Source organism: Podarcis erhardii, assembly GCF_964252035.2.
Source record: "Podarcis erhardii genome assembly, chromosome: 17".
NCBI classification, from domain to species: Eukaryota; Metazoa; Chordata; class Lepidosauria; order Squamata; family Lacertidae; genus Podarcis; species Podarcis erhardii.
In genome coordinates, this window is record NC_138515.1 from 10732995 (window position 1) to 10760953 (window position 27959).

Here is a 27959-nt window from a genome sequence, read left to right on the forward strand (position 1 = left end):
AGACAGCATTTCACAAGCAGGGAGCCACTTCAGAACAGGCCCGTTCCTATGTTCAGGCCTTACAGACATTGATTGCAGGGTCGAAGTTGATTCATATGGGGAGAGGTGGTTCTTCTTCCTCCTACCACTCCCCTTGATACAATTTGGCACTCTTTCCCTCACCCAGTCCTATTTTTCTAGGAAAAGAGGTGCTGGACTTAACCACGAACACCTCCCTCATTCTCTTAGAATGCCAATGGCACTCACCTGAGAGGTGGCAGAACTGAGTTCCGGTGAGTTCCAGCCGAAAAAAGTCATGCCCCCACCTCATTCTTCAACAACCCCCTTTTCTGTATAGGAATTAGGTTGCCTCACATTTAAAATAAAAAATGCCACCTCCCGTTCTCCTTGGGTGATATTATGGTTGTAGATGAAAACCTAGGGTTACCTAGTTTGTTCCCTCTGAATGTTGCTAGACTTCCATCTTCCACCAGGCCAACCAGTAATGGGGGTGGTTGGAATTGTAGTCCAACGACACCTGAGCACGATTCCTAGCTAACAGGACCAGTGGTCAGGGATGATGAGAGTTGTAGTCCCAAAACATCTCGAGGGCCGAGTTTACCTAGGCTGATATGTATGTTTTTTCCATTCTGTGGAGGCTTATTTAAACTTCTCCTTTTTCTGTATCCAAAAAAAGAAATCTGGACTTGAAAGGTTTGGCTCTGCATATTAGTGTCAGGCACTTCAGGAGTATCCCTCAGAATCAGGCGTTCAGCAGGAGCTGAACGTTTGACTGCCTCTCTAAACATTGTGTAATTTTGCCTAGGCTTCATCCTGTGCACACTTTATGGGGAAATAAGCCCGACTGAACTCAAAAAACGTCTGTCTGATTAAACATGTGGCACAAGATAAGGTTGCACATCTGCTAAACAGTAAGGCTTGCCACATTTCAGTTAGAAGGACTAAACAGGTGGGTTCCAAACATAGCAGAGCAAACCCCCCAAATCAGGTTCAGAATTCTGATCAATTTGGTGCCCATCTAAGCCAAAACAGACACTGAAACTGAAACGATTAAAGCATAATATTGTTACCGTACTCAAATGTGTGCAGTTTGCCTGTGTAAATGTAACTTGCATATGTGGGTAAGAATGGGATTTGCTTTTTTCAGTTATCCCCCAAATTTGCAGGTATTTGGGATCTGTCTTTCAAAACACCTCCAACAGAATTTGTGTTCGTTAGGATCCACCTGTGGCTTCTGGCCCCAGTTGAGAAATCGCCCCAACAGGACAATGTTGATCAGCACCTTGAAAGTGTTAATTACAATGCAACCATTTACCTATGTTGTCATCAAAATGCACATTAACACTACATTCCTAAATGTTACTACCTCTGGAAGGAAATCCTGTGTGGATGATGGTGGTTGTTTTAAGGCGAAAGGTACTTTGAAATAATCTTGTGTGGTTTTGCTGGCTCAACATGAAATGACAAAATTTGTTATATTTTTAGTTCAGCCATGTATTCAGATGTAGTTAAGTAGGGCTTAACTCTCAGGAAGGTGAATTGCAGCTTTAATTTTCTAGTTTAAATAGCATCTCTTCCTACTATACAGTATGTCAGGAAGCTATATCTTGTGGTCACTTGAACTCAGGAAGTGGCTCATGAATTTTGGACTAAAATAGGTTTGGTTTTGGTTTTACATTAGTGCACATGTGAGTAATGTCTTCATGAATAATAGATATGAAATAATTAATAATTCTTATTCTTAAAAGGGTAAATTCCCATTACTGTTAATTCATTTTTCTGAAGAATAGGCAGGAGAGGTTGGACACTTTGGTGAAGATTAGAAACAGACACAATGAAAGGAAGCTGCCTGCTCCATTTTGAAAAATATGCTAATGGAAAAGTTTATGAAGGGCCTACTTCTGACTTACACTCAGAAACTTCTTGGGTCACCAAACAGTGTTTTCCTTTTTCTCAACCCTTAAAATGTGTGGATGCTCAACTTAATTTACAGCACTCTGAAACAAGTAGATTAGCTGTCTCTCACAGATTTTCCATTTTGAAGTTGATCATTTGAATATTTCCATTGGTATCTGCAAAGGGCGTGTGCCTACTTAGGTTCCTTGTAATTACTGGTGAAGAATAGAAATATGTATTCATCACTCTACTCTCTGCTAAGAACCATAGGCTGTGCTTACATGCAATGCCAACAAACCATGGCTATCAGCTGGTTTAGTATTCTGTGTTTATCTCCAAATTAACAATGAGTGAGAAGCCAGCTATTCTGATTTGTTTCTCTACTCCAGGGGTAGGCAACCTAAGGCCCGTGGGCTGGATGCGGCCCATGGACGGTCCGGGAATCAGCATGTTTTTACATGAGTAGAATGTGTGTTTTTATTTAAAATGCATCTCTGGGTTATTTGTGGGGCATAGGAATTCGTTCATTCCCCCCCTCCCCATATAGTCTGGCCCACCACATGGCCTGAGGGATGGTGGACTGGCCCACAACTGAAAAAGGTTGCTGATCCCTGCTCTACTCCTTAGAAAAAGAGGAGCAAAATAGGGACTCCTTGCTAATGTGCAGACTAATTAGATTTCTTGGTAGCATTATGGACGAATGTGGCCATTGTCCAGTGAATCGAGTGTTGAGTTTAAATCCAGTCTTTTTCATGTAGTACTGTACACTGTTGTGCTGCTGTGCAATTCTAGGTATAGCCAAGCTGTTGTAAGTGGTGTGAGCATTGGCAACAATCAACAAGGATCAACAAGGCCGTGGTGCTATATTCCTGGCTAGGAAACTGTTTTGATTCCTCCAGCTGGTTGTAGCAGTTGCCAGCTGCTGTTGCAAAGCAACTGGGCCCCACATACTGTTTTTCAGTCCTAGGTATGTCTGAGCTTTGCCATGGGCTTTATGCACATGGGCACCTGCATGGCAGTTTTGGTGGGTCACACCTTCTAGTTAGCAATCCTAAGAGTATTTTGAAATGAGAATTTAAAATAAGCATATTGAGGATCGGAGTACTGATACTTGTGGCGATAAATGATTAGATTTCATCCTCATCTCTGATTTTAAAGACAAAATGTGCTAAGGCACAATATATATATCCAAACTAATCCTTGTCACACCATCAGCCTTTATATTTTTCGTGAATGTAAAAGTCTATTTTAATTGAAGCCTCTGTCTCTCTCTCTCTAGATATATATCTTCAAGGCTAAATGCTAAGAGTGGTTTTATCTCTCCATTCCATCTGAATCAGGCTAGGTGTCTGAGGTTCTAGAACAGTGCCTAGAGGCATTAACGGGCTGGATGGGGGCCAGCAAATTGAAACTTGAGTTAGACAAGATGGCAGTATTATGCTTGCAGAGTTTTCCAAGAAATGTAAAGACAAGGCTGCTTTGGATGGGATTGCACTCCCCAGAGAAGGGCAGGTTCATAGTTCAGATGTTTTGGCAAAATGATGGTTGGTGCTAAACAGGAAATAGAGAGAGAAGCCATGTACCAGAGGCTGGAAGGGGAGGAAAGCATGCAAGTCCATGACTCATTCATAATCTTCCAAACTATGTTGGAAAGGTGCCACTCTTTAAATATGCAATATCTTGCTCCCTTGGTTAGTTAAATTAAGAAGCAGGTGACATAGCTTCTTTGTTGTTGTTTTTTAAATTTTCCCCAAGCTTGGTTTCTAAATTGGTGCAACATTACAAAATATAGTTCTGAATTTGGAAGTACTCGAAGGGTATGAACAGTGTTAGAAACTGGCACCTTAAACCTAGGTTATGGGCGCAACAAGAGATTGTCTAGGCACACTTTTTTATAACAAGAATACAAAGCTGAAAATGAATGAACTGCAGCTAAAATCTTATGTTCATTTTTCACCTGGTCTATTCCTTCCCTTGCCCACCCCCCTAATATTCTTAAGAGGGTTTCTTCTCCAGTCTTCACAGAACAGCTGGAAGTGGGGAGACAGAAAAAGGTCCTCCTTTCCTTCCACTCTGCAGTTTTAATCTGCACCCAGTACTGCACCCAGAGCTCAGAAATTGCTCGCGCTAATAAAATTCCCTGTCACAAAATGCGCCTAGAACAATGGGAGTTTCGAACACTGGATATAATCTGATGTAAGTATTACAATTTATGTAGTCATAAGAAAAGTATTTCAGGAAAGAATATTTTTTCCCATAATCTGCCTAACGGTTGCTTATGATTTCATTGGTGTCCTGAGCACACCCAGCCCAAGGAAGTCAAACGGTAGGTAGCAGAATTCTTTATTGACAAAGCACACAATTACAGTAGTTCCTAAGGTGCACAGAACACGTGCACATACTTCTGCCGACAAGTGGCTGGCATCCCCTCCTCAGGCTTATGCTCTGAGCTGGACTGTTGGTGTAACCACGTCTCCATCCAAACTCGAGTACCTCCATCTGACGGCCCACGTTCACCATCCAGGTACCCTGTCTTCCTCCTCTCCTGGTGCATCCTACCCTTCCTCTCACTCGGGCTCCTGTCTTGCATCCCTTCCCCATATGTTCCTGCTCAGACTCTTCCACTCCCTCCAGCCCTGACTCCTGTCTCGCAGGAGGCATAAACCCCATAAATCGCTGCTCCCTTCCCCTGGGAGCCAGTGTGGTGTAGTGGTTAAGAGCGGTAGTCTCCTAATCTGGGGAACCGGGTTCGCGTCTCCGCTCCTCCACATGCAGCTGCTGGGTGACCTTGGGCCAGTCACACTTCTCTGAAGTCTCTCAGCCCCACTCACCTCACAGAGTGTTTGTTGTGGGGGAGGAAGGGAAAGGAGAATGTTAGCCGCTTTGAGACTCCTGAAGGGGAGTGAAAGGCGGGATATCAAATCCAAACTCTTCTTCTTCTTCTTCTTGGGTCAGCCTCTGGCCCTGCAACCACCGCCACCAACAGTCCATCTTCTCTGCCCTGCCAGTTCACTTCGGTTCCATGTTTTCAATATGGGCACATTCAACCTTACCCATAATCTTTCCTTCTCTGGCTTCACTGTATTTCACTGTGCAAAGGTCTTCTGCTCCCTCAAAAGATACTGCAACTATCTTGATTCCTCTCTTTCTTCCTTCAAATCTCACCTCGGAACTCAACTTTTTCCATAAAGCCTTTGACATAACCCCTTAGTTCCTACGCACTATGGTAACTAGGCATGGAACTAAGCCTAAATTAAATACATATGAACAGAAGCACCTACATGTTTGATGTTTACCGCATCTCCTCTTTCTTTGTTGTAAGATTACACTGCAAGCTCCTCAGTGTAGGAAAACCTTTTTTATACACTATAAAATATCACGCTTACTGATGGTGCTGTATAAATATAGGTTTACTTTTATCTTCCTTTAATCTAAGCAAACAAATGTTACATATGTTTCAGTAAATAATTATCCCCTATGTATTTAGTTAGGCTGCTCTTCAACTCTCCTCCTGTAATAAATCCTGCTTGGTCACACTTGGTATGCAACTAGTCACTATTGATAAGAGGAAGTTGATTAATAGTTTATAAATCCTAGTTCAATAATGAGGTTGGGTGGTAGAGGTGAATCAGAATCTCTCACTTAAAAGGATGTCCCCGCCCCCCATCGTTTTTGCAGAGGATTCCATGCAAACCTGTATGTGTTCCTCTGCTAAAACAGTTTGGTGGAGGACTTCCCAACTTCAAAATTTCAAAGCACCTTGCACATTGTGATGTCATGCGATTGACAGTAGTTTGGCCCATTCACCTGTCAAATATGACCAGGAACTGCCTGTGGAACCAAAAAGGTTTCTCACTCCTGCTTTATAAGTTTAGATCCAGACTTAGTCTGGTATTCAGTGTTAGTCATACTCAGAACAGATGTACTAAAATCAGTGGTCTTACGCAATTCATAGCACAGTCCCATACATGTCTGCCTAGAAGTAAGTCCTGTTGAGGTCAAAGGGGCTTACCTGCAGGTATGTGGTGCAGGTCATCAACCTAAGTTGGATATCACCCACCGTTCTAACTTCAGTCCCAGTGATTTCAGTAGGGTCTTCTCTAAGCACGACTAAGTATGCATCCAAACTTGGTCTTTTTCCAGCACCTGTATCCCTTTCACTAGTGTCTCACTAGTCCAGAGGTCGCAAACATTTTGAGTGGGCACATTTGAGAATGTTGAGAAAGTAGTATAGGTGCATGTATTGTTAGAAACTGGGATAGGAATGCTAGGAGCTATGTGGCTCCTGGGACCTAGGCTGTGGGCGCCAAAACAAAATGTCTAGGCGCCTTTTTTCTTTCTACCCCGCTACCAGACCAGGCAGCCCACAACAACAACAAACAAAATGCTGCTGGGCCAGTCTGGAGGTCTTCAGGGTAGTGCAGCCGCTATACTCCACCAAACACCTCATTTGCCTGGCAGCAAAAATTATTATTATTATTATTATTATTATTATTATTATTATTATCATTATCATTATTGCTGCCTGGTGAATCAGGTGACTGCAGAGTAGTGCAGCAGCAAAAAATGTGTCTTTTCCTACCAGTCTACCTTGCCTTTTCCTACCAGTCTTCCTACCTGATTCACCTTGGGAGTGCGGCAGCAAAAAAAGGGGGGGGAGTGTATCTTTTGCTGCTGCGCTACCGGGCAGATCAGTTGTTTGGCGGGGTAGCGCAGCAGCAAGAGACATGCATCTTTTGCTGCCGCTGTACCTGGCAGACCAGCTGACTGCAACTAGGAAAGTGAAGATGCTAGGCACTAAGCATGGCTCCTGGACATTTCCATTCAGTCGCAAAATGTGACTGGCGCCTGGCTAATTTTGAATGCTGGAACATAGCAGCTGTAGTGTGTCTGACATAACACAAAATGGCTGCCACGTGTAAAGAAATGGAAAGAGACAGAAACAGAAAAAGATGTGGGCATCCCCCTACCACTGCCAGTCTCATGCATTTTGGATTTTTGAGGAGATACTTACTGAGCCTTTTGCAGGCATCATAGGAGGTACTAGTGGGCACACCAGTACCCATGGGCACCAGGTTGGCAATCCCTGCTCTAATGTTTTCAATCAATTCATTTTTCTAAGCTCAATAAATGTAAACTGAGAGACCAGTTCCATGCTCTTGTTAAAATGGTGCTGTATAAATAATAAATACTAATAATGTAAACTGATATTTCTTAAAAGGATTCAATGAGTTTCTGTTGTGAAACAAAAATAAAAAATAGATTGAATCCAACCCATGTTAGTCATGACTAACAAGACCCATTGATTTCAGTGGGACTTATGTGTGACTACATTAAACTGGATCCATTCCAGTATATTTTTTAAAGAAATGTCCATCAAGACAAGGCACCAATCATGCAAATTATGTTGAAATGATATAAAATACCTCTATTTTTTGAATACTTTTAATTAGCCTGTCCATCCATCTCCTGATTCTTAGGGTCATTAAAATCCCTTCCCATCACTCAACATGTCATTTCCAGTGGTTTTCAATAGAAGCAAAAAAGATATGTGCCAAGTTGACTGCTTGTATGTTAACAGAAAGAATGTGTATCCCTAATTCACACCTTGCAAAAATATATCTGCTTTCAGAATCAGCCTTAATTGTGAAAATGTCACCATGTGAAAAGCTTTTCCCTTGTTAACTCATTTTGTTTTCAAAATCCAGTCAGTACTTACGATTGCATCATATTATGCAAAAAACATTGCACTATTTTGTGCATCTTATTTAGATTATCTCACTTGTTTTGATTCTCTTATGGTGTGGAGTTCCTTGGTGGGTGGACAAGTTCTTCGTGGTGTTCATGAGGAGGGATAGGTCCCCACCTCCCTTCATTCATTTGGGCATGTGCCCTTCTGTGCACGCTACACTCTCTCTTGGGCTACAGGAGAACAAATTATTTCTAGTAGCAATTAATAGAGAAGCGTAGCATGGTTTGCCAGTGCCTGGGGTGGATGCGCAATGCTTCAGCCCTCACTGCCGCCACCACCACTGGAATATGCCCCTACCCACTAGAGCCAAGCAGAACCACATTGCACTGCCTGCCCACCCACACGGGGGGCTGGTCAACGCAGCCCTTGGATCGCCCCAGCCTCACAAATTAGATTGGGACTGGCAGGGTGGCGTACAAAGGATGCAACAGCCATGCTCCCTTTGATCCCTGCTTCGCAAAGCAAGGGAGAGGCTGGTACCAAAAGGTACATGGCTGTTGCGTCCTTCTCATATCGCCCTGCTGGGCAAATCATTCAGATCAGATCCCAGCCTTGCAAAGCAGCACAGGGCTGGCAGGGCAGCGTGAGGGGCCAAATGTGCCACGCCCCCTAAAAAAATGTGCCCAGGGCCATCAGCCTGGCAATCCCCTCCACACTACGCCCCTGAATTAATGTGTTTTTCAACCTTGCTTCCATGCATAGTATCTTCTTCTGAGGCTGCTGCGTTCGTGTTGGCTTGTAAGAACTTGTTGATTTTTAATCACTTGTAAACATACCTTGTGGTGAAGCAATATGTTATGCAGACTGCATTGATCAGGTCTGTAGCTGCATAAATATCTGGGATAACACACATAATGGAATGAATGCACCAAAATAAGAATGACTTTGATTCAGAACAGAATGACTCTGTGAGCTTCCCCCAAGTTTGGAAAAACACAAATAGCTAGGAATTGCAGCGTGCGTATACTTGGTAGAAACCATTTAGGGCTTCCCAAAGAAAAGTAAGACCCTTGTGAAATTATTTGTTGCAGTGTGGTCCTATCTTTCTGGGACCTTAACTTCATGGTACTTGCAACCTTGCATGTGACTGGGAAAAGTTACTTTTGGTGGGCATTAATCAGGTTGTGGCAGAAAAGCAGGTGGTTCCCAGACTTCCTACCTGCATGCTTTTGCCAGCTCCAAACTATCTCCATTATGGAAAAAGCTGTTGAGCTGTGCAAAACTGTCTAATACAGAGAAAGTCTAACACTTTTTCCTTCCCAGTACTGTTTACCAGCTCCTGGCTGCCCCCACTTATGGTGGCTCGTTGTGATTTTAATGGGTTGTTGGTGCCAAGTTTAAACATGGATTAAATATTTGCTACCCACGCGTATACCTATGATCTTATCTCGGTTACAGAATTTAAATTGTCAGCTGCGCTTGGGCCAGCCCTGCTTCTGACTGTCTCTGGGAGTAGTCAGGTTTTGTTTGTGTGATGTAAACGGGCAAAGTCCCAGTGCTTGATGGTGGCCCACTTTTTGGCTAATACCTAAGCCCTAGTCTAATGTCTTAGATGTGGGGTTCCTTTTTAAGACAGCAGCTGTATAGGTTCTGAGTAGTACAGCAAGAATGAACCACATAATACTGGTTCTGCTGGTGCACTGGCTACCAGTTTGTGCCCAATTCAAGGGATTAACTTTGGTTAATATAGCTTTTAATGACTTAAGAGCCAAATATCTGAAGGAGTGCCTTCCTTGCAGCGGCGTAGCGTGGGTTGTCAGCACCCGGGGCAAGGCAAGTAATTTGCGCCCCCTAACCCGGGGCAAGGCAAATAATTTGCGCCCCCTAACCCGGGGCAAGGCAAGTAATTTGCGCCCCTAACCCCTAACCTACCGCCACTGCCAGCTTCTTCTTGCTGCTTCCTGGGCTGGGGTATTTACGGTAAGGTAGCCACAGCGGCGGCGGCGGGTCCATGTCAGGTGATCTGAGGCGAGTTGCCGCCCAAACGACGCCGCTTGCCCGGAGGAGGAGGGCAGAGAGGCGAGGAAAATGCAACATGGCCCAACAGTTGCAGCGGCGGCGGCGGGGCTGTGAGGAGGGGCTGCCTGGCGCGCCGTCCGCGCCCACGCTGAGAGCAGCTGCCTGCCGGATGCCTTCAGCCCAGACGCGCGCACAGCTCGTCAGTTCCGTGAGACATGGGGCTCTGCTACAGCCTGCGCCCGAGGCTCTTCGGCGACTCCGGAGGCGGCGAGCGCCCCCCCCAGATGTTGCGGCCGGTGCGGCCGGCCCCCTCCCTGCACCCCCCACGCTACGCCACTGCTTCCTTGGTACTGTATTTGCAGGCCTGTGCCTGAGGGCCCAATCCAGCTAATCCATCTTGCTAGCAGAAGCGCGCACAAGGACTTCCACAGTGACTCTTCCTCCTCGACCACCAAATTGGCTTGGGTGGGTTGCGATAGCCCCCAGAATAGCACACCGGGACAGAGAGGGGGAGATCTTGCTATTAGGCAAGCAAAAATGATATTCCTAGTGCTGCGTTGAATTCCTCCCTTAGGATTGACTGAGGGGGTCTTTCTCATGGTTCTGCCAATGAGTGTGGCTGTTGAGGGGGAGCATAATGCAGAGCTTTCTCTGTGAGGGTGCCCCATTTTCCTGGAACTTTCTCCCCGTCAGTGGTGCATTGGCTGTCTACCACGTTAAGCTCCTTTGCATGTTTAATCACTTTTTTATGCTTGTGTGTGGAGGAGCTGCTGCTGAATTACTGATTGACTGTAATTGCGTTGTATGATCCATGTGTTTATAATGTTAATTTTATATTGATTTGTACAAAAACACACACATCCAGGGAGCGTTTACGATGAAGGGCAGTTTAAAAGTTCAAAAATAATTAATAGTAATGGTTCCTAATAAAACTGAAGGGTGCACAGTATGAGTAATTTGGCTACTGCATGTAAGCAAACATGGCAAGTTATCTGTATGTATTATGCTTATATGCAATGACACTGAATATGGTGTTTGCAGCACCAGTGAATACAACAGATAGAATTGCCCAACCATTAGCAAGACGAGGCCGAAGCGGTTTGCAAGTTCTTTTGATTTGTGGGCCTTCTACTATAAGAGGTGGAGTATATATACACATTTCAAACCAAGATTTCTTGCATAGTAAAAGTATTGCCTTACAGTATATTGGTCCAGTTCACACATAACGTTAAGCGAGTTAAAACTGTGAGCCTGGATGCAGACATAATGCTAGGCCAAACCATGGCTGTAACCCACCCAGGAACCTTAGGGTGAAGAGCGGATAATAAATTAGTAGTAGTAATAGTCCCTCATTCCATATGATAACAATTCAGTGTTAGAAACTGAGATATGAAAGCTAGGAGCTAAATGGCACCTTAAACCTAGGTTATGGGTGCAACAATGGAATGTCTAGGCACACTTTTTTATAACAAGAATACAAAGCTGAAAATGAATGAACTGCAGCTAAAATCTTATGTTCATTTTCCACATGTGCCTAGAACAATGGGAATTTCAAATGCTGTCACAGTTGTCCAAAATCTAGCCACATTTTTCTCTATTACCTAGCTCTATCCAAAGCTTAACAGAAAAGTTTCCTTTTTAGCAAGTTTTTAAAATTCTACATTTTGTGATTAGTTGTTCTTGCGATGCCAGTAGAATCACTTTTTCTAGCAAAGTGGCAGCTGTTTAGGATCTTGTCAGCCTTTGTCGCCAGTAATTCTGGCTTCCCTTTAATGCACATATGTGTTTGTGTTCTCTCACATAACATCATTTTCTCTACTCTCTTTAAAATGTTTATCTTTAGTCACAAAGCAGAAATCAGGGAATCTGAACGAAAAGTCAGTTTTATGTACATGCTGCTTTTTTCCCTACTAATAGTATTTTATTCTGATTGACAGTGTTATCCAAGGTCAGTAAATAAAAGATTTTGCCAACTTTGAACTCGAAAGTCCAGTGTGTCAATATGGAAGCTGGACTCCATAAGGCAAACAGTGTTGCTGCAATACATACAGGTCTTTAGACATTCAAAATAATTGCAACTGAGCAAAGACTTGGCTCTCCAGATCGTAACAGAATGTTGCATATATTTTAATTAAAGCTTTCAGTGATAAAACTAAGCACATTCTGATATCTCTCTCATTAGAATCAACAGGACTGAAGCACTTCTAATGTGGTTGGACCATGCCCCTATTTTGTAAAAGTTGAAAGTGAATCCATGCTGTCATGTGATGCAGTTACTAAATGATCCCAGGAAATCCGCCTAGATACGTATCCTGTCTTGTAGTTTTAATGTGGCAGTAGATAACTCTTACCATAGGCAGGAATGTAGATAACAACACTGAGAGTAAGAAACAAGAAGTGATTAGGACATTGAGTTCTTATCCCCTGAATAAGGGGTAATATTTTGATCTAAGTTTGTATGGCCACAAAACCTATTTTGATATACACAATGTTCTCATCTTTCATCTGCATCTTTTGGCAGCCCCACCATATCAACATGCTTGCTTCACATGTTAATTCTCAATAGAGGCCTATGCCTTGGCAGCTAAATGTCATCTTGTAGCATCTCAACTGGTCAAGTGAAGTAACGCCATAATCGAAGAGCACTGCTAGTTCAATAGTTCATCTATTTTGGAATCCTGTTTCCAGCAGTGGCTCCAACTGCATGAGATTTCCAGCTAAATGTCTCCAGGATGATCACAAGCAGAGCATGAAGACAAGGGACTTCCCTTGTTTTGATCCTTGGCAGCTGGTATCCAGAGGTGCAGTGCTTCTGAACATGGCGCCCCTTTAGATTAATCAGTGACTAGTTTCTACGATCGCGGGTGTCAGGGAACTGCCATCGGAGCCAGAGGCGGAGGGAAGGCTCCAGAGCGATGCCGGAGAGGGTCCCAGCAGGGAGAGAGGCAGTCCATCTGCTGGGGAAGGAAATCAGCGTAACACCAGGGGTGAAGGGGAGCAGATGGGGGAATCGGAGAGAAGGCTCCAGGACTCTTCACCGGAGACCAGTGGGGAGAGCACGGGTACTCCACTGCCCACACCCTCCCTGCGCAGAAGACTTCCGCGCAGGGAGAGTAGGAGGAGACTTGGAGTCAAAGAACTTCTTTGCTGGAAGAAGTTTAAGAAACGCCCACTGACGGATTCTGCCAGCGACTGAGACAGCCACGAGTGCAAGGCTGTCCAGAGAGAAAGGGTTCAATCAGGCAACCTAGCCAGGAGTGGCGGCAACTTACACACGAGCAAAGGCGATCTTCACAACTTACAGAATTCACTCTAATTATGCCTCATGGGATGTACTCTCTTCTGTTAGTCCTAAATCAACTGTCATTTTCACTGTGCAACCCTGAGGTCTGGTTTTGAGGAGGAAACAATTCTCTAGGCTGCTCAAGCACTTCCTCAAATGGAAATTCCTATGGGAACTCCTCTGGAACTCCCTGCCCTGAGTGATCTGGTGCCTGTTAAAGGTTCATCTGCTTTGTCAGACATTTGCCAGTCGTATTTTCTGTGGCTCTACCTGCTTTTAGAAGTTTTTATTGCATTACTTCTGATCTTGTTTTTTATAATGTTAGTTGCCTTGGGCATTATTAATGGAAAGGCAGGGTACATATTTATGTACTAAAATACAAATAAATTAAGGGACTCCAACCCTTTGAGTTTTGTTGCCCTTCTCTGAACTTATACTGTAGATGAGGCAAGCAGGACTGTATACAGTTTGCAAACACAATGTACACTATAAATACATATTGGCCGTCTTTTTTTCATTTTCTCCTCTAATAATCCCTAACATGGAATTGTCCTTTCGTTTTTGCTGTGTACCAAGTGGATTGTTTCTGTTCTGGGTTTCCACCATCCCAAATAAATCAGTGTCAACCACAACCTAGGCCACATCATTGTTCATATAAACCTCCCAAAAGGAAACGTCGTATGCTGGTTTTCAACTTTCAATACTAATTAAATATAGGACCAATAGCTATTACTGACAATTATTTTGAAGTAAAGGAGGAAAGCTTGGAATGATTGTTAGTCATGGCAACTTACTCCTTTGTATGAGTCTAGATTAAAACAATGTCATGCACATCGGTGGTGCTATAAAAATGGTCTGCATTATGTGCCCTAACTATATTATCTTCCTAATTCTGGTGGCTATGTGGCCTTCCTAATGTCTAAAATGTCTATAAAGGTAAAGGGTATAGGGACCCCTGACCATTAGGTCGTGACCGACTGGGGTTGCGGCGCTCATCTCGCTTTATTGGCTAAGGGAGTCCGGTGTACAGCTTCCGGGTCATGTGGACAGCATGACTAAGATGCTTCTGGCAAACCAGAGCAGTGCACGGAAATGCCGTTTACCTTCCCACCAGAGCGGTACCTATTTATCTACTTGCACTTTGACGTGCTTTCGAACTGCTAGGTGGGCAGGAGCAGGGACCGAGCAACGAGAGCTCACCCTGTCACGGGGATTCGAACCGCCAACCTTCCGATTGGCAAGTCCTAGGCTCTGTGGTTTAACCCACAGCTCCACCCAGGTCCCTACAATGTCTATAGTCCATCACTATTGGCCATGCTGGCTGGGGTAGATAGGAACAAGGCACAGGACATTTGGAGAGGCCACAGATTCCCCACCTATCTTCTTACCTATAATGGTTATGTTCCCTGGCGTGGGCTGAGGGTGAGGTTTGGATTTCTACTCCCAGGTGGTAGTTGGGGATCAGTGAAAGTAGAAACAAAAGCGCAATTAATAGGCTGGGATCCAGAAATCCAGGTACTGTCTCATATTTGCCATTGTTGTGAAACAACACTGTCTTCATTCAAATCCGTCTTTTCCGATGTATCAGAGCGGAAATATAATTATTTGTTTTAGTAGGATCCAAAGTATCGTGCTTCAAGTTACACTTGCCAAAATGCCCTGTTCATATGAGGGGTCCAGTAGCATTGACTTCTTTGCAGCTAGTCACCCATGTGAGGATTTCTGCAGACATTTTGCAGAAGTCAAAACTCTCGGGTACTGTAAATAGTTAAGGAATGTTGCTAATATTTTAGATAAGAATGTAAGAAGAGCCCTGCAAAATCGGACCAAAAACCAGTATAATCTTGCATCCCGCCCTTCCAATACCAATCCTAGGGGAATTTCACTTTATCCTTCCAATGGGAAAACTGCCTGTTGTTTCTTCTTTCTGTTTCCTGTTCCTTAAACTTAAGTTAGTACTCCCTAAGTCCTGTTGTCTTACCTCATGGCTGATAAGCTGGTTCAGGATTCTTTGTTGCAGGATTTTATTGAAAGTGTCTGAAGTACACCATGCCAGCTGAATTCCTCCTATCCATATGCTTCTTGACACTTTGTAAAAGGCTAGTTTTGGGGCCATGGGTGTTATCCAAGGCACTTAGTTCATTTTAGCAGATGCTCGAGGCACAGTTGAACTAATTTCTTTCTTTTTTCCCCTCATTTGCAGAGCTGGAAAGTCTTGCGAATTGTTACCTAGATCTCAGGGCAAAGGCTGCCAGAAGTGGAAGAGGTGGATTGGTTCCTGGTCATGCCCGGTGGAAGGAGGGGACCCAGTCGGCAGCAGCTAAGCCGTTCAGCTTTGCCTTCTCTCCAGACGCTGGTTGGTGGGAACTGTGGCAACGGCACTAGTCTAAGAAACAGGTTAAGTCAAAACGTAATATTGTGGGCTTAAATGTGGGAGGCAGAACTTTTGTTATTACTTGTCATCATCAGGTCACACTTGGGTTCACAAGAATCTTGTTTCTTTACACTTGTTGTTGCCCTGAATTTGTCAGTGTGTGATTGCCTGACTCTGTGTTTGGCTCATTTTATATCTCATACTCCTGTTGGGCAATGGAGGTATTCAGGTGGATTGTCACCTCAGGCATTTGTCTGGAAGACAGGAAATACCTGACCTGAAAGCCTTTGCATACCCCTTTCCCTCAGGTGGCCCACCCATTCCAGTTCATAAGGTACAGCACACATGAAAAGAAAGCAATAGTTCTTATATCAAGGTTACACATACAAGTGTTTTCATCCAAGCATCTTTAAGTGTCACAAAAAACCAGTTGTTTTTTGTTCTTCTGGGCATTCCAAGAGTTAGCGCTCAGATTTGGATATTCACTGGGTCATGGGGTGTCTCTTCCAGCTAGTTGGATTTTAATTTCCAGTTGTTCCTTCAAATTGTGGCCTTGACTTGAGCATTGCTCATTAATAAACATTGCATATCATAGAAGTTTTGAAGGTTGAGAAAGCTAAGATAAGGAAACCAGAGGATTGGAATGCACTGCTAGGCATCTAATGTCAGGGGGTTGCTTGGTTACATTATCTTATTCTTGGTACAACAGACAAAGCTGGAACAGGATTAGGCTGGGGAAAATTTGGTATCTCTGCTTGAGGGTCTGAGCTCCATTTTTTCTGGTATTGGCTTCTGCAGAAGTGGAAAAACAAGGGGCGCCTGTGGAAGGACACAGGACATAAGTGACATGTGTGCTTCCATCCCACCATACTAGGCTAAAAAGTGTCAAATTCTTGACAAAGGCATACATCGCACTTGCCTGTGGTGAGGTGCTACTCGTCATTCATGTCACAGCCCATACTACCAGAGGCTGTGTGTAGAGAGAGAGAAATCACTTGTTCTGAATCACTGAGAGTACTGTGTGTAGTACTTTGCTTTTTGGTGTTATGGACTGTTCAGTGTAGTACATGCGGTTAAGCTGCATATCAAAAAGTGCCCAGTTCAGACCTTTCTTCTGTGATTTTCTTACTAGTTGACCTTAGACAAATCTGCCCCATATCTGCAATATGGTGATGAACATATTGACCTATGTTAAAGAATTGTAAGGATCTCTTGAGGTAGTTAACGTTGAACAATTTAAACCTGGTGTGGGAAACTGAATCCGGCCAGCACACCAGATCCTTTCTTTCCCCATCCCCCCTAGTGTTAGCTTTGCAAGGAGTGAGCAAACCTTGCAAGACTTTGGAACCGCTGGAGATCATGATGGCACTTGCATCACTGAAGGTCAGTTGATTGACAGTGCTTGCAAAGTGCACTGTATTTGCAAGCAGCAATAACCAAGCTAGCATTTTGCAGGCGGCAACAATAGCTTGATTTGCCTGTTCTTGCAAAGGAAAGGTAGACCCTACAGGAGCCATGGCTAAAGCATGTGGGTGTTGTTTGGCCAAAATTGCAGGCAGAGGTTTCCCCCAGCACCGATTTAAATACTCTGAATGCTAAGCATTTAACCCACAATAGGGTGAGATATCCCAGGAACACTGGCAAGAGTTAGTGTGACGTGTTGTTTCTTTCTTTTTCAGGAATGGTAGTGCTATCAGCCTCTCTGCTCCTCCAATTACAGCCTTGATCACCCCTGAGCCTGTGCGACACTGCCGAATCCCTGAGCTGCCTGTAGACGGGAACCTTCTGTTTGAGTTCTTCTTTTTCATCTACTTGCTGGTGGCCCTCTTTATTCAGTATATTAATATCTATAAGACCGTGTGGTGGTACCCATACAACCACCCTGCCTCCTGTACGTCACTGGTGAGTCCATGTTGCTGGCCGCATGCCCTTCTTGCGGTTTGCTTAGGGAAGTTTAATCATGGTGTCTCTGTAGCTCAGCTGACATCACCAAGTCTGCCATCCTTTCTTTTTCCCAGACATTATGAAATACACCCCTTTTCTCCCTCAAAGGCAGCCTGTGGGTTACGACTTCTCAAGGCAGCTCTACACTTGGGGGAGTGGGAAGGAAGGGCATTTTGGAGGTTTTGGCCCTGGGGTTCCTGCCCTGGGGTGCACTGTCTCTCAACATTCCTTAAACTAGCTGCCTTTCTCCCTTAAGGGGAGCAATGAATCTTCTGGACTTGCCTGTGAATTCCTGTTTTTATCAAGGGAACGAGGGCAGCCAGGTCTTCCCTCTACGTGCTCTCTTTATTGGGTTACTATCTATTGGGCTAATGGAGTTCTAAAAGGTTCCCACTCTGCCCCTCCCTCCTTGCTTTGTGACTCATCCTGATCTGGTCATTTCCCCACTTACAGCCCCTTCCCCCACCTCCTGTTTTCCTTCAAGGGAGTGAGGCTGTTGCCAGCGCAGTTTTGTGTGTTTGGCCATTTTTCTCTTCACTTAATGTTTGAGTGTGTGTGTAGTGTCTGGAGATTGATGGGAGAGTCCCTTCCTCCAGACACCAAAGGCTGGCTTCACAACCCCAGAAGAGTGGGGCCTTTCCCCCTATGCTTACTGCCTTCCTTCCCTCAACCCCCCCCCCCGAAATTCACAGGTAACTACAGAATGTCTGCTCCTAGCATTTCCTTTCTAAGTGGCAGTTGTAAATACGGTAGCCTTCCCAAGCTGCTTCTATGTGCTTAATCTGTCCCTCTTTATCTGGCAGACTTGGAATGGTTCACAGTGTGTCCTGGTTCTCCTTTATAGGAATTTCCATGCTTCTGCTATGTCATCTCAGCAGCTCCTGCCTTTCTGGCCTCTCCTTCACCCTGGTGAATACGCTGTTCTTTTCTCCTTTAGAACTTTCACCTCATTGATTACCATCTGGCAGCATTTATCACAGTGATGCTGGCGCGGAGGCTGGTATGGGCCCTCATCTCTGAGGTAATGTTGTCACAATTAACTCTCCCAAAGAAATCGGAGCTTTAGAATGAGCTCAGTATGATGCTTGTCTTCTTTTTTATTTGCCACACATGAAAGCCTACATCATGGGTAGGCAAACTAAGGCCCGGGGGCCAGATCCAGCCCAATTGCCTTCTAAATCCAGCCTGCGGACGGTCCAGGAATCAGCATGTATTTACATGAGTAGAATGTGTCCTTTTATTTAAAATGCATCTTTGGGTTATTTGTGGGGCATAGGAATTCGTTCGTTATTTCCCCCCCAAAATAGTCTGGCCCCACAAGGTCTGAGGGACAGTGGACCAGCCCCCTGCTGAAAAAGTTTGCTGACCCCTGGCCTACATGTTTACTCACCTTGGTGAAGTGCTGCCATTTATTGATGTTAACAGCTGCCACATCAGGTGAAAAGAAAAGGAACTGAGGGAGGATTTGTTGGGAATAGTCTTGAGAGCCAGTGTGGTGTAGTGGTTAAGAGCAGTAGTCTCTTAATCTGGGAAACCGGGTTCGCGTCTCCGCTCCTCCACATGCAGCTGCTGGGCTAGTCACACTTCTCTGAAGTCTCTCAGTCTCACTCACCTCACAGAGTGTTTGTGGTGGGGGAGGAAGGGAAAGGAGAATGTTAGCCGCTTTGAGACTCCTTAAAGGGAGTGAAAGGCGGGATATCAAATCCAAACTCTTCTTCTTCTTCTAAATTTTAACAAACAGAAAATGGATTAGCCTGGGGTGATTTGCACTAGTGGTAGAGTCAGTGAGGTTCCAGTAGGAACCTATAGCAATACATCAGGCAGAGATTAAGTGAACAGCACTTCATTCAAGCAAGATTGACAGTGTCAGTAGAGGCTGCACCTTAAAAATATTAACCAAGGGAGAAATTGTGAGATTAACAGACGAGCAAACAGGGTGGGATTCATTGGTGAGATATCTCTCGACTGCCAGTTTGAAAGTCAGTTGTTCATAGGTCTTTTTAAAATGTGCATGGCATTCCAAGTCCAAGCTTCTGGTGACTTTATATAAGATTTTGGGGTTGAACAGAGTTTGGACTGTTATTGATTGGGCATAAAATAGTGGTTCCTAGACCTCTGATACTGCATTTTCTGTTTCCAAAACTTACTTTGCTACAAGGATCTCAGATAGCTCTAGATGCTACATGTGCAGCAACCTCTAAGGCCACTGGAAAGTATGAGAAAGGTTAAGAAACAAAAACACAACAAAACTAAAACAATGCAAAATAGACACTTAAGGCAAAGACACATTTGTCCAGCTTGGAAACCCTGTGTTGGAACAAAAATGTCTTCAGTTGTTTTGAGAAAGTGCAGATACAGTGATACCTCAGTGTTCGAACGTCTCCGTTGATGAACATTTCGGTTTTCAAATGCCGTAAACTTGGAAGTAAATGCTTCAGTTTTCAAACACGCCTCAGAAGTTGAACAAGCCACATGGCTTCCACTGAGTGCAAGATCCTAAAACCTAGCTGTGGGCTATTGAGTTTTTGGTTTTTGAACATTTCAGAACTCGAATGGTCTTCCGGAATGGATTACGTTTGAAAACCGAGGTACCACTGTAGTGTGTATCTTTCCACAGAACAAGAGCAGCCACCCTGAAAGCCTTATTATGTATTACTGTGGAGCAGGCTTCTGAGATCTTTAGAGCTTGCAGACCTGAGGGATCTACTGGGTACATAAGGGATAAGGCAGTCTCTAAAGTAACCTGGTCCTGAGCTTTACAGGACCTTATGTTAGTACCAACACCTTGAATTTGGGGCCCAATGTCCCAGGCTGTGATCTATGGAAATTAATCTATCCATGATTCCTCTGATCTTGAATGCCGCTGCACGTGTTCATGACACCAACTCGAGCAGGGATAGCCAACTTGATGCTGTTGTGCAACTCCCATCATCCCTGACCATTGGAGTCAATGGTCCATCTGGAGAGTAGAACATTAGCTATCCCTGATCTAGAGCCTTGTTACCATAGAAGTTTGGAAAAGGGAAGTGGTTGGCTCACTTGTTCTGCTTTTGGTTAGCCCCACACTTTGGAGATGGCTGGGTCAGCATGGTCCTCAGAAATCCAGTGTTTGACACATGTGCACACCCATTCAAAACAGGCATAGCCAGCCTTGTGCCCTCCAGATATTTTGAGCTCCCATTGTCCCCCAGCATGGCCAATGGTCAGATATAATGGGAGCTGTAGTCCACAGCATCAACCAAATTGGCTGATTAAACAAACAATGAGAAAACAAGGTTTATTATTTACTGAAGGCACTATAGTGGGGTAGCACTCACCCCTTGTGGTAGATTTTGTTTTGATTGGTTCTGTATCTTAACAGTACAGTTGTACCTTGGTTTTCGAACAGCTTAGTTCTCGAACGTTTTGGCTCCTGAACGCCGCAAACCTGGAAGTGACTGTTCCAGTTTGCAAACTATTTTTGGAAGCCAAACGTCCAACGGGGCTTCCACAGCTTCCAATTGGCTGCAGGAGCTTCCTGCAGCCAATCAGAAACCACGCTTTGGTTTCCAAATGTTTTGGAAGTTGGAATAGACTTCCAGAACAGATTCCATTCGACTTCTAAGATACAACTGTAATGTCATTTTTTTCCCTGTCTCACTACCGTCTGAGAGAACACTAAGCTAATATTTTACCCTCACAAACACCTGCAGTATTAAGGAGGATATAATTACTTGCTTTCAGTACTCTCCCCCAAAAAATTATATTTTAAGCATTCATTACTATTTTGTTAAGTCTAGCAAAGAAATAAAAATAAAAATGGTTTCCTTTTGGCTTTGAGAGCCATGCTGTACCGTGTGGGGATGGTAGATCAGGCTGTTCCTTGGAATGTATTGTGGCATATAGGAAGAGAAACTGTAGGGCTGATGGTTCTTGGTGTTTGAATTTGCAGGCCTCTCAGGTGGGAACTACATCAGTGATTCACTACACGGCACTGATTTTGGCACGCCTGGTGCTGCTCACTCTGTGTGGATGGGTGCTCTGCTGGACACTAGTTAACCTTTTCCGTAGCCATTCTGTTCTGAATCTCCTCTTTCTTGGCTACCCGTGAGTATCATTCTCTTGTATCCTGAATGTAATAAATAGGAAAGGGTCCCAAAGTACAAGACATGACAAAGAGAAGCCCTGTTGATCCACACAAGATTGGCATAGAATCGACAGAGTTAAAAGCCGCCAGTTGAATAGGTCTTTCGGGGGAAATGGGTAGGAGGAAAACGATGCCTCTCTCAACATCTTTTCCCTGCTAGAATCATTATAAAGGTCAAGAGGCATCTGGTCCATCGACTTAATGCAATATATGAGCCAATGAGGAAGAGTAGATTTTAAAGGTGGGTAGGAAAGGGGAGAAGAATGGCAGCAATTGAAGAGATAGAGCCAACACAATGATTGTGCTCCTTTACCTATGGCCTCACTGTTTAGCCCTGGGAGTTGAGGCATACCACAAAAGTAGCATATGAGCGAATAACCTGGGTGTAGGAAATGCAAGCCTCTTGCTCAGGAAGCTCCTTTCAGATGTTCATGGTTGGAATGCCTAATATACCACAGGCTGTAATCTCACCCTCGCCTTTCCCTTCCCTGCAGGTTTGGTGTCTATGTCCCACTGTGCTGCTTCCACCAAGACAGCAGAACACAGCCTCTTCCCACAGACTGTGGCTATTTGGTGCAGGATCAGCTGGTAGATTCTGGTGCCACGGGGGTTGGCAGCCTCGTCAAGCCCAAAGACTTCCTCTCTCTCCTGAGAGAGTCCCTGAAAGAACAGTTCAACAACCCCGTGCCCATCCCCACACACAGCTGCCCCTTGTCTCCAGACCTCATTCGCAACGAGGTGGAATGCCTGAAAGCAGACTTCAATCGCAGAATCAAGGAGGTTCTATTCAACTCCCTCTTCAGTGCCTATTATGTGGCATTCCTGCCACTGTGCTTTGTGAAGGTAGCTGTTGCTCTACTCCTTCATTGCTATTGCTGCTGCTGCTGCTGCCACCGCCTTCTAAATCTTGTCTGTGGATTGTTAACACAGTGGGTTTCTGGTTAAATTTCCCTTTCTCTGTCTCCCCTCTGGCAGCCTGGATGGCAGATTGTGGCTGATTCTGGAGTATCACTCCCAATTGGCAGATAGGTGTTGCCATACATGTAGTGCCGCTGTGGTTCATCCACTCATTTTTAATCGTATCTATTAGCCCCATCCTCTTTCCCAGACAACTGTAACAGCTATACAGTGGTACCTTGGCTCTCGAACTTAATCCGTTCCGGGAGTCCATTTGACTCCTGAAACTGTTCAAAAACCAAGGTGCTGTTTCTGAATGGTTGCTGGAGCTTCCTGCACTCAAGCTGAAGCCGTGTTGGACATTCAGCTTCCGAAAAACGTTCGCAAACCGGAACACTTACTTCAGGGTTTGCGGCATTCAGGAGCCAATTTGTTCGGGAGCCAAGCCATTTGAGTACCAAGGTACCACTGTATTTTGGTACTGTTAGCAGGCATTTGATGCCCAGCTCACATTCATGATTTGGCAGTGCCTTGGGTGTTCATACTACTACTACTACTACTACTACTACTACTACTACTACTACTAATATTTTGTTCATATTCCGCCCTCCCCAGCCGAAGCCAGGCTCAGAGCGGCTAACAACAATAAAAGTAACACAGCATTCTAAAATCAATTCAAAATCAAATTAATGGCAACCATTCTGTGAGGATTACCAAAGGAGGGGGTCAGACTGTGCCTTGGCCAAAGGCCTTGTGGAACAGCTCTGTCTTGCAGGCCCTGCGGAAAGATGTCAAGTCCCGCAGGGCCCTAGTCTCTTGTGACAGAGCATTCCACCAGATCGGGGCCACAGCCAAAAAAGCCCTGGCTCTGGTTGAGGCCAGCCTAACCTCCCTGTGGCCCGGGACCTCCAAGATGTTTTTGTTTGAAGACCGTAAGGTCCTCCATGGGACATACCAGGAGAGGCGATCCCATAGGTACGAGGGTCCTAGGCCGTATAGGGCTTTAAAGGTTAAAACCAGCACCTTAAACCTGATCCTGTACTCCACCGGGAGCCATTGCAGGATTTGAATTAATATGGTTAGAGAATAGGGGCAGCTGTGATAGCCAGGCTGACTTACCAGAGACCTCAGAAAGCTGTCCAGATAGATCACAAGAGGTCTTATCAGGCTGGTGTCTAATGTGCAGATCTGGACCTTCCACACCCAATCCAGTTTCTCTCTGTGTACCCAAGAAGCGTTCTTGGGCTTGTTGTTTTACTTCCATGCCAGTGACCATGGGTGTGCATATTCCACAATGGCATATACATCGGCTGTGCAAAAATTTCATGTAATGTATGCCAAGGAGAAAGGAGGATCTCAAAGAGTCCTTTGCTGGCCTTGCAGTTCTTAAATCTACTTAAATCTATGGCTGTAGGGCACCGCCTTCCCACTCTTGAGATCTCTAGGGCGTTGGCATTAACACCCTCTTTGGTTTCTTGCAGAGCACACAGTACTATGACATGCGCTGGTCCTGTGAACACCTCATCATGGTGTGGATCAACGCCTTTGTCATGCTCACCACCCAGCTGCTTCCTCCCAAGTATTGTGACTTGCTACACAGATCAGCTGCCCACCTGGGCAAGTGGCAGAAGCTGGAACATGGTTCATACAGCAATGCCCCCCAGCACATGTGAGTGTGACCTCAAAGCATTTGTTGACAAGGGTCAAGGGAAAGAAATAGGGCAGCTGAAGGTATCCTAATTTTGTACCTTTCTTTAGTTGGACCCAAGACTACATTGTCTGTGTCAGTATTCTTCAATGATTTTGTTGTGCGCCAGACTTTCATTTACTGTTATTGAGATCTGTTTTTGATAGGCTTACCGGAGACTCTGCAGAATTTATTGTGGTAACTGGCAGGGTGGGGGTTTTGTTTTGTTTTTGTCTTCTCATCCAGTGAGAATTGTAGGAAAAGGGCGCAGAGAACTAGTGTAACATCATTCTCCCTAGCTTAAATCACTTAACAGACAAATCACAAGTTTTCAAATCATCATTTCGTCTCATTTGAATTTAGGTGATCTAGTGCCTGCCCTTTAGGCAACAAAGTGGGTCACCCACAAATAAAACAGTGGATTCTACATACTTGGGGCACTGCCCAGGTATGGATAAAAATGGGTCCACAAACCAAACCAAAAATTGTGAGCGCCCAGGACCCTACCTCTCTCTTTCAGTACATTTCTATTCTGAAGCAAGTCCTGCTGTGTTTAATTGGGCTTACTGCAAGGTAACTGCAAGCATGTGCATGCTTAATTGGAAGTATATCGGATTGAACTCAGTCGGATTTATCTCTGAGTAGACAGGCTTAGGTAAGGATTAGACTGTGATTCTTGACCTCACACTGTGGCTAGGGATAAATCCCTTGCTTCCCTCTGCCAGCTCCAAATTTGAAATTGGACAGGATAGGGTTCTTGCAGTTAATACAGGGCAGTTTCTGCGCTGTGCACATTAGTGGTACTAAAGCAGGCCTACTCATCAAGTTAGCTTACTTCATTGCTAATCTTTCCAAAAAAGTCCACTTGCTTATTTCAGCTTTTAGTGTCCTATTTTTCATAATTTCATCTGTATACCCCCAGAGCAAAAATAAAGACGAGAATTAGGATTCCTATGAAATTGGTACTTATTCAAATTCACATCTAATTGTACAATTGGTTATAGGTTCAAAGTTGTAGTCCAAAATATTTTCGAGGGTATATGCAAAGCTATTTATGATTTTACCCTCGGGGTTTCTTTCCTTTTGTTCTTCAATATATACCTGAGGTATTCTTCTTTTCAGTTGCATATATTTTTAACCTGCATACAAGAAGATTGTCAGCTTTATTACATAACTCAATGTATCTTTGTTTTGTGTATTTCATGGCTATCAGTGAAAGATTCTACTTTCCAAAACAGAGTTAAAACCTCAGATTTTATGTATGTTTGTATTGACCAATCTAATTCAGAATTCACAACTCGGTTGAAACCTCTTGCTGTTATTTCAGGCTTGAAAATATGTGTATATAAATACCTAAACCAATCAACACGAATTCGGGGTGTATATATTACCAAGTGTATATATATATAACATTTTGAATTGTGAAATTACTCCGGGTTGGCTTTCTGATGCTCACCGAGTCCCTTTGTCATACTCCACAGCTGGTCTGAGAGCACAATATGGCCACAGGGAGTGCTAGTGCGACATAGTCGATGCCTATACAAAGCAGTCGGGCCTTATAACGTAGCAGTGCCTTCAGATGTGTCCCATGCCCGCTTTTATGTAAGTACCGTAAGTATTATTACGTAAGAATTCATACACCCCACCACCACATTTAAGCACAATTTTTCTGACGCCTGCAAATAAATAAATGGATGTAAACTGCGGAATGGGCAAAAATGGCCCCAAATAGCGGGAAAGCTGCTGACAATCCCAGGAGCCTTTGCAACTGCAATCCCATGAGTCTTTGAGGCCTGTTGGAGGAAGTGATTGTGGTGAAGTTGGGAGGATGATTGTGGGTTTTTGGTGGAGTTTGGCTTTTTAAGATGGCGTTCCCCACTATGCACAATTTCACATATACAGCAGTACAGTGGTACCTCGGGTTACATACGCTTCATGTTACAAACTCTGCTAACCCAGAAATAGTGCTTCAAGTTAAGCACTTTGCTTCAGGATAAGAACAGAAATCGTGCTCCGGCAGCGTGGCGGCAGCGGGAGGCCCCATTAGCTAAAGTGGTGCTTCAGGTTAAGAACAGTTTCAGGTTAAGTACAGACCTACGGAACGAATTAAGTACTTAACCTGAGGTACCACTGTATCTGGGAATATAACCCCTGAGTAAGTTTTTGTAGTTCAAAAACAGCCAGAGACCCAAAACTGGGAAACCCTGTATTAGCCATATAACGGGGTGGATTTCAGTGTAGCGCTAAGCTGAGGAGGAGGGGGAGTAATCATAATATTTTATTATTTATACCCCGCCCATCTGGCTGGGTTTCTCCTGCCACTCTGGGCAGCTCCCAACAGAATATTAATAACACGATAAAACATCAAGCATTAAAAACTTCCCTAAACAGGGTTGCCTTCAGATGTCTTCTAAAAGTCAGATAGTTGTTTATTTCCTTGACATCTGATGGGAGTGTGTTCCACAGGGCGGGCACCACAACAGGCCTTCTGCCTGGTTCCCTGTAACCTCACTTCTCGCAGTGAGAGAACCACCAGAAGGCCCTCTGAGCTGGACCTCAGTGTCCGGGCTGAACGATGGGCTTGGAGACGCTCCTTCAGGTATACTGAGGGGACTCTTCCATCAACACAAGCATTACTGCTTTCCCGACAGAATGATCTCCTTGCCTCTAGAGAAGGTTTGGGATAGGTGCATGGTGGGGGGAAGCCCTGTTGCACTAGCACAAGTTCTTGCATGGCTTCCTCTAGCAAAACTGAGTAGTTGAATCTGATCCAGTGGTTCAAATAACAAAACCACAGCAGTGTTCTTAGTGGCTACAGCCCTGGGGCTTCAGATGCAGTTGTTGGGCCTCTATTCCTTTTCCCCTGCCCCCCAGAATTTGGTTTTCATCAAACGGTCTGCTTTCTGACCCTTCAAGCACTGTTTTTTCCCCTCCCTACAGTTCCTCTTTCACCGTCCATTACGGCTTCTCAACCTGCTGATTCTCATTGAAGGCAGCGTGGTCTGCTATCAGCTCTACTCCCTGTTGCGGTCGGAGAAGTGGAACCATACCCTTTCCATGGCCCTGATCCTCTTCTGCAATTACTATGTCTTATTTAAACTCCTGCGGGACCGTATAGTGTTGGGCAGGGCATACTCGTATCCTCTGAACAGCTACGGATTAAAAGCCCATTAATCACCTGAAGAAGGGAAGGATATTTTCATACAGTTCTATTTTTTCCTTGCAACTGTTTATAAATATTTAAAAAATATTTTATATTTTGTATACTGCTGGTTTTTTTTTGTGGGTTAAGGAAGGGCCAAGTGGCAATTAAATGTCGCTATATAAACAAGGTGTTATTTTATATAAAGCAATCATTGTGTATATACTGTATTATCAACATACATCTATGAAGCAAGAGCATTGTATGTGTGGTCACTCCATCTACTTTGCATGCACAAGCTTTAGGGTCCCCGTCCTGCCCCCTTCCCTCTCACCACTTCTGTTCTTGCAGCTCAGCTGAAGCATGCAGCTGGCGGTTTTGCCTCCCCAAAAACCTGGCTCTGAGAATGAGACCGCTAGAAGCCTAGACTTGTGGACTACCTCAAAACAGCAGAATGAAAAGTATTCCGCATCTTCTTGTCAGGAAGGCAAGATGGATTTTTTGTACTCTGCACCTGCCCTAATCTGAAACCACATATGCAGTTCGTGGGATCAGGAAAGCAGCAGAGGGAGAGGGTTCAATACCAGGTGACTAGAAGGGAAAAGAACGGCAGCACCCCCCCACCTCTGCCACACAATTGCTTTTCACTGCTGCTTCCACAGCTTGCCTATATATAGCTTAAATGCAAGCAGTAAGGTATATATTTCCAATATAACCAGCAGGCTACAGTGCACTGAGGTGTAGACACACATTCAACCCACTGTAGACCGCTGGGGAGTTAAGAGGTTGGTGGCTAAGGCCCTTGCAGGCTAGGCCTCACCCTAACAGAACTGACAAGTCCAGTTTGTTACTTCATCCATGGGAATGAATGGATGAATGACAACTACACGTGAGAAACT

The 27959-nt window shown here is 44.5% G+C and overlaps 1 protein-coding gene across 2 annotated transcripts in view; it reads left to right on the forward strand.

Moving 5' to 3' along the window:
- Nucleotides 1-27168, forward strand: part of TMEM39A (transmembrane protein 39A) — a 28147-nt gene extending 979 nt beyond the window's left edge. The window contains exons 2-9 of one of the 2 annotated variants that reach the window (XM_081845305.1): nucleotides 15094-15287; nucleotides 16944-17166; nucleotides 18146-18229; nucleotides 21140-21294; nucleotides 21829-22177; nucleotides 23713-23900; nucleotides 25400-25529; nucleotides 26859-27168. In XM_081845305.1, the coding sequence (XP_081701431.1) occupies nucleotides 15175-15287; nucleotides 16944-17166; nucleotides 18146-18229; nucleotides 21140-21294; nucleotides 21829-22177; nucleotides 23713-23900; nucleotides 25400-25529; nucleotides 26859-27092 (1476 nt within the window). In that variant the 5' untranslated portion in view covers nucleotides 15094-15174 and the 3' untranslated portion in view covers nucleotides 27093-27168. The remainder of the gene's footprint in view (nucleotides 1-15093; nucleotides 15288-16943; nucleotides 17167-18145; nucleotides 18230-21139; nucleotides 21295-21828; nucleotides 22178-23712; nucleotides 23901-25399; nucleotides 25530-26858) is intronic. The other variant, XM_081845306.1, reaches the window with a different exon arrangement.
- Nucleotides 27169-27959: the final 791 nt, after the last annotated feature.